At 33.5% G+C, this 7,085-nt stretch overlaps 1 protein-coding gene and 1 long non-coding RNA gene across 3 annotated transcripts; one reads left to right on the top strand and one right to left on the bottom strand.

The window, feature by feature from the left end:
• LOC127253575 (uncharacterized mitochondrial protein AtMg00810-like) lies at nt 1-1,176 on the top strand. Its single transcript, XM_051278227.1, has 2 exons — nt 1-376; nt 512-1,176. The coding sequence occupies exons 1-2, from the start codon at nt 1-3 to the stop codon at nt 1,174-1,176; spliced, it is 1,041 nt and encodes a 346-aa protein (XP_051134184.1).
• A 706-nt stretch (nt 1,177-1,882) lies between these two features.
• On the bottom strand, nt 1,883-6,059 carry LOC127253838 (uncharacterized). Of its 2 annotated transcripts, none has more exons than XR_007839346.1 (5): nt 5,965-6,059; nt 5,336-5,385; nt 4,221-4,388; nt 3,245-3,361; nt 1,883-2,288 (listed from the first exon to the last, which is right to left on the bottom strand). It is a non-coding gene; the product is annotated as an uncharacterized LOC127253838 (long non-coding RNA). The 2 variants fall into 2 exon arrangements; XR_007839347.1 differs by having other exon boundaries at nt 4,221-4,295.
• Nucleotides 6,060-7,085: the final 1,026 nt, after the last annotated feature.

Here is a 7,085-nt window from a genome sequence, read left to right as displayed (position 1 = left end):
ATGACTAAGGAATTGCAGGCTCTGGAAAAGACTCACACTTGGGATTTAGTGTATTTTTCCTCTGGAAAAACCCCTATTGGGTGCAAGTGGATTTTTAAAATTAGGACACACTATGATGGTTCCATTGAGCACTACAAGGCTCGTCTAGTGGCCAAAAGTTATTCCCAAGAGTATGGAATTGACTATGATGAGACCTTTGCTCTCGTTGCTCGTCTCACTACTGCTTATTGTCTTCTTGTTGTTGCGGTTGTTCGTCAGTGGTCCCTTATTCAGTTAGATGTCAAGGATGTATTCCTACATGACACACTTTTTGAAGAAGTTTATATGACCCCTCCTTTAGGTTTCTCGTCTTTTGGAAAAGTTTGTCGCTTATGCTGTACTTTATACGGGTTGAAGCAGGCCCCTCGGGCTTAGTATGTCACATTCAGCAGCGCTGCATTATTGGAGTTTGATTTTACCACATGTGCTTACGACTCTGGTTCATTTCTTCGTCGTTCTTCATTTGGGATAGTTATACTCTTGCTTTATGTTGATGATATAATCATCATGGGATATGATGCATCTGGTATTTCTGATCTACATGCATATCTTAGCCAGCAGTTTGAGATGAAGAGCTTGGGTCCCCTTCGTTACCTTTTAGGGCTTGAAGTCTCTGATTCTCCCGATGCTTTCTTTTTGTCCCAGGCTAAGTATGCCTCCGACCTTCTTGCTCGAGCTGGTCTCACGGACTGTCAGGTAGTATCTACACCACTTGCCTACGAAGTTCGACTTACCCCTCATGATGGCTCTCTTCTTGATGATCCTACCATTTACCGTCAGCTTGTTGGGAGCTTGATCTATTTGACTGTCACTCGACCAGATATCTCTCATGCAGTCTATATTGTGAGTCAGTTCATGACAGCTCCGAGGACCTCTCACCACTTTTCCGTCTTATATATTCATCGTTATGTGAAAGGTACTCTTCTGCACAGCTTACATTTCTCCTCTAACTCGTCTTTGACTCTCAGCGGTTACTCTGATGCTGATTGGGCTGGTGATCCCACCGATCGTTGCTCGACCACTGATTTATGCTTCTTCCTGGGTGATTCTCTCATTTCTTGGCGCAACAAGAAGCAAACTTTAGTTTCTCGCTCGAGTGCCGAGTCAGAGTATCGTGCTCTTGATGACTTTACTTGAGAACTTTTATGGCTTCGACGGCTACTCACTGATCTTGGTGCCCTTCAGCCATCTTCTATGGCTCTTCACTATGATAGTTAGGGTGCTATCACTACAAAAAAAAAATTGTATTTTACTCACGGAAATTACTCACGGAAATCCAAGAGTAATCATGAAAAATCCGTGAGTAATAAATTTACTCACGGCATTATTCACAAAATTTCGTCCGTGAATAATCTATTACTAAATACTTTGTAAGTAATTTCTCACTAGGAAAATCCATGAATAATTCCGTAAGTAGATTATTCACAACATTACTCACGTTCTGTCCGTGAGAAATTTGCTCACATAATTATTCATACACTTTGTCCGTAAGTAAATTTACTCACAAAACAAATTATGTGAGTAATTCCGTGAGTAAAACTCAACAAAACTCTCCTATATGTGACAGAATATTCCATGAGTAATTACTCACAAAATTTTTCCTATTGCAATTTTATGTTTCAGACAATAATTTTCGTGAGTAATTTTTCTGACCCGTAAAAATTATATTTTGATTTATCCGTACCTGTCCCAAATCATATATTTCGACATCACATCCAAACCAAAAAGTAAATCATACCAAGCCAAATATCCAATAAACAAAATACGATCGAATCACACGATATTTTTAAACATAGTTCTGTAATCGATGGATATCATAAAAAACAGTAAATAGAACCGTATATTTTAAAATAGTAGAATACATAAATTATTAAAGTTCAAATACTTAGTACAAAAAAAAAAAAAAAACATGTGGCGCACCAGATTTGCCATTGAGGTCGCGGCGGTCTGGTCGGGCGTTCATCCTTTCGAGCTATTGATCGTCAGGGCATAATTTTTGAAATGATCAAATTGTTCCTCCAAGCGCGCTAGCCGACCATCAGTCCTAGATGCGCTTCTTATGTGCCTCATGATTCACCAGATCATAATACTTAGCTACGAATTCTCATAAAAATAAAATTAAATACATCTAAATCCCAACTCTAGTTCCAGCAGAAACTATATGAACAATTGCAAGAGACAACATAGCTGCCACTACCAACAACGTATTCCACAACAGAATTACAACCAGGAGCAAGACGCCACTTAATCTGTAGGAAGCATGAACTAGTAATCAACACATTGGATAATAGATTCAGTCCACATGGTAGAAATAAAGAAACCAAGCAACACAAACACTGTTAGGTATCTTTCAACTTCTAAAACTTGGCCCAAATACAAATATGAAACCAATAAATGCTGGCAACTGATTTGTATTTCAATTAAAAAAATGAAAGTCCAATTTGGTAAACATTTTCGACAAATAATAGCATCACCATAAAATTAAGTTCACCAAACTATATGAAGAACTTCACATATAATTTTTGTAACTAACAGAAAACAATACAAATATATCGTAACAAATGGGTCGAGGACATTAAAATGAACAAATATACAGGATTTGATGCATCTTCCTAACTTATAGACTAAGGCATCATCACATGTGATTCTTATCATAGCGATAGAGTTTTTAAGAATGTATCCGGCCTTCCAATCTAAAACCAATTGGTGATAGGTGGAGTGGCTCTTCACCCTTATATAATAGGGGAGTTCCCACATATTTAGCAATGTGGGACAATATTCAACAAGAATCAGTGACAGAAGAGTATTAGAAGCACTTAAAACAAAGAAATGAAGTCCAAGAGAAGCCTCAACGTGTAGCACAAGTACACATCTACACTTGCTCAAATATTACAGGCTTCTCTCATGCACCTTTACAATAAATAGAAATAGAAACTCTATAGCATGCCTATGTCCTTACTAGTCAACTATATGCAGACTTGAAAAACAAATCAAGTATAATTGAATCATTAAAAAATGCAAGCAGAGAATAATCAGTTTGGATTACAACAACATAAATTATTTCATTTGAACGAAAGAGGAAAACCTCTACAGTATAGAAGATGAAATTCATTCAAATACAGTGTACAATTTCAAGAAAGGAAGTCAACCTTGCGGCTGTCCTCAACATAAGATCTAAGAAGATAACGGTGATACTTTTCCTTACCTTCATTAGATGAGAGTTTATCAATCATATCTTGGCCAACAGAAGCACCATAGGAAGGATCAGGATACCTCAGCATCAAGCATCCAGGGCCATCATTGATGGATGTACTAATGTAAGCTAAAAGAACAAACAGGTACAACAAATTAGCTATAGCCAACTTTTAGAATTGAAACATAGGTATTACCAAGTAGCAAAAATAAGCAGCTTAAAAAATGAGAGACATCAAGATTAAAATCATAATAATTGGTACATTTTTTCACATACACATAACGAAATCATAATTTTCTATACATCATTTCACAATACCCACAATGAATCAATTCTTCAAGAAGGCCAAAAACATGCCCAAAACAAAAAACTAACAAAAACAACAAAACACAACTACTTAGATCATTAGATTTTGTTTTTCAGAAAATAGCTCTACCTACCTACAATTTTTTAAGGACTTCTAAGTTCTTGAATGGAAACTCACAAACATTCATGCCTGATGTTCATGTATAACTAACTGTATAACTCATCATTCATATGATCCATCACAGTCTAAACAGATTAATAGTTATAGTTTATTGGAAATTTAAAGAAAATGGAAAAAGGCAAGTTAGATTAACGGTATAAAAGAATTCATTAATTAAATTATGGCCAAGAAAATTAGTTAAATTCCATGATCAAGAACAACAAAAGAACTAATTGATTAAATCAAGTAATGTGAGTCAATGGAAATAAATGCATATTAATTAATTAATTAATTATCTCAAAGATGAACTAGATTTATATAACATATATTAAAATTAAAATTGGGATCATATATAATTCATTTCTTTAGCTCTGCATTCACTTGCTACTTCCGTAGAAATGCAAATCAAGAGAAATCATGAATGTGTTGAATTAGAATACACAAACCCAACAGATAAAACAAAAGCTTGAAATTAAAGATGATCGATGGGATAGAAAAGAAGAAAGGGATCAGAGAACTCACAGCCATATCCATATGCGATTTCATCTTATTGAGATGCTGAGTTTGTTCTTCACATAAGCTATTTTCAAGACACCCCTGATTTTGAATTGGGATAAATTTGAAATTTAGCTCAAGGAATCCTAATCAATGAGGGTTCATATAGTCTACAATCATCATCAGGCAAGATACCTAAACAATCAAGGAAAGAAAAGCTCAAAATCACAAAACATCAGAACAATGATGAAGATAATAAGTATAGAGAGAGAGAAAAAAAAAAGAAAAAAGAAGAGCATGAAAGTAATTTCACAATTTAAACAATATTGAGTATAAGAGAATGAAACTGTTTCTACCAAATTTCTAAAGATCACATATCAATCACCCTAAGAACAATTTGATCTTACATGGCTGCTGGTATAAACTTCACATAAATGAATGAGAGACAAGCCTTAAAGCATGCTGAAGAAAGATCAAAGTAAACAATATATTAAAATTTGCCGGCGACAATTATCACAAACTAAAGTCATCCCCAGTGCATAGCCAAAGAAATCCTATTTCAATAAGGTAGATAAACCAGAGTGTATAATAATTAGTAAACAAAACAAGTATAGGGCATAATGAACAAGAACAGAGATGTTAACTTCAAACACAATTAAACATGAATACTATAAAGCACAATCTTCTGTAAGTGATAAGTGAAATAAAAACTACCCAAGAGGGTACTTTGCTGCTTGGTTGGTGCTATAAATACTCTGAGATTCTTAGCAGACATTAAATTAAATACTACGAATAGAAGTACTTGCTAGAAAAGCTTACATCTATAGATACAAATCAATACTGACTCACTTTGTCATGAGGTTTTGCAAATCTGAATCATTGGCAATTTGTATTTTTTACAATTGTAACCAAATTAATAGTGCAAAAACTAAGCATAAACATCTCTGATGCAAGGTTAGAAATTGTGAATAAAATATGAAATCTCTCTTCCTATAGTCATGCATTCAAACAACTAGAGCAAGAAACTAAACTAGTTAGCTTTCTTTTTCAGGAATTCCAAAATATCTAGCAAGAAGAGAGATAACAAACGTAGTGTGAGGTGGAGACTTGAGAACCTTCGTACAGAAGTAACAAAAACTTACTTTTTAGAAGCAAACAGCTTCTTAAGTGAAACTTTATCCCAAAGATCTATCTGCAGATGACAAAAAAGGAACCAAAAATGAGCTTCAAAACATCTTCATATAGAAAAATAAAAACCACAATGCTTAATACAAGATACAAACACATCATAACTTAAATGAAACATTTTTACTTTAAATAAGCAAAGTAAGTAACAAATATGTAAATAGATGGAAAACAGGATAGCATGCTAAAAAATTTAAAGAAACTTATTATATAGATTACATACTCTTCAGTTCATAGTAAAAGGGAATGAGATAACAATGAAATCACTAAAACAAATTACAGAAACTTACTATATGTAAACTACGAAGCAAACTGGTGTGTTGATCAGCTATAGAAGTGATTCGCCCACTAGCAGATGGGATAAAGGCTCCATTTAGTGCATTCAAGCACTCCATATTAGTTTAGGATATACTAATCGAATATCGAATATTGAAGTTTTGAACCATGAATGTCATTAGCAGCAACCAATTTTTTCGAAAAATACAATATTAATCAGGACCACCAAACAAACTAATAGTGCCCTAAATCAGATTACTTCACACATCCGTATAAGCCATCATTTAGATCTTTAAAGATAGAAATTTACCTAGGAGAAGTTGCCGCCGTCGTGGAAGTCGCAGCCGTTGTGGAAAAGGAAAAGGGGCAGGGTTTTTCACCAATTGACCAGACTGTGCGTCGCCGTGGTTGTGGAAAAGAAAAACGGGTAGGGTTTTAAATTTTTTAGTAATTACTCACGGAAATTTAATTTTATGAGTAATATCGCGAGTGAATTTCAATTTTTTTTTTATGAATTACTCACAAATGAAATTATTAGTGTGTATTATGTGAGTAATAACTCACGGAATAGATTATGTGAGTAATTCCATAAATATTCATTTGCAATTACTCACAGAATGAATTTCATGAGTAATTTTTGTAAATAAAATACAATTTTTTTGTAGTGTATGAAGATAACCCATAATGATACATTCCACGAGCGCACCAACCATATTGCGTTTGGCTGTCACTTCATTCGACAACATGCTGTCAATGGAGTAGTTCATCTCATTCCAGTATCATCTGAAGATCAGACAACAGATATCTTCACCAAATCTCTTCTTCCAGGCCGCTTCCGATTACTCTTGAACAAACTCAAGTTGGTCTCTACTGCCCTATCTTGTGTTTGAGAGGGATGTTGAGATATTTTAGATATTCGGTTTTAAATTCAGTAGATTTATATTTAGATTTGATATTATTCATAGATTGGATTACTTAGATTTGAGTCTATCGAGTTTGTTTTGTATTGCCTATATATATAGACTCCTTATTTTAATATCAATAATACAATCTCATTATTTTTTCCCAAAATTTCTAACAATAGACATAAAAATACACAAGATATAAAAAATTATTCAACAAATATTATTGTTATTTTATTTTATTGTTTTATTTTTTCTTTAAATAATAATTTAAACGATGCTTTGTTAAAATAATAATACATTTACATTGAAACATGAAGAACTTTAAAAAAAAAAAACACACACGCATAAAAGAATTAAATATGGATGTATTAAATAATTTATTAGAAAAATAAAAATACATTGGTGTGTTTGTTTGGGGGTTTGGATTTTATGTTGTGATTTGAATAATAAAAATTTTGAATTTGAATAGTTGTATGATGTGATATAAATAGGTGTTGATGTGATGTTTTGAATGTAAAATTGATTT

Source organism: Andrographis paniculata, unplaced genomic scaffold, assembly GCF_009805555.1.
Source record: "Andrographis paniculata isolate CXL003 unplaced genomic scaffold, ASM980555v1 Contig51END, whole genome shotgun sequence".
In the NCBI taxonomy this organism is placed as follows: Eukaryota; Viridiplantae; Streptophyta; class Magnoliopsida; order Lamiales; family Acanthaceae; genus Andrographis; species Andrographis paniculata.
Note: the sequence above shows the minus strand (reverse complement) of the source record. Positions and strands in the feature narration are given on the sequence as shown.

Bases quoted from the DNA above. Each gene is read 5' to 3' on its own strand.
- LOC127253575 (XM_051278227.1), top strand. From the start codon at position 1: ATGACTAAGGAATTGCAGGCTCTGGAAAAGACTCACACTTGGGATTTA. The intron at 377-511 runs GTACTTTATACG...CATTTGGGATAG, and splicing joins AAAAGTTTGTCGCTTATGCT to TTATACTCTTGCTTTATGTT.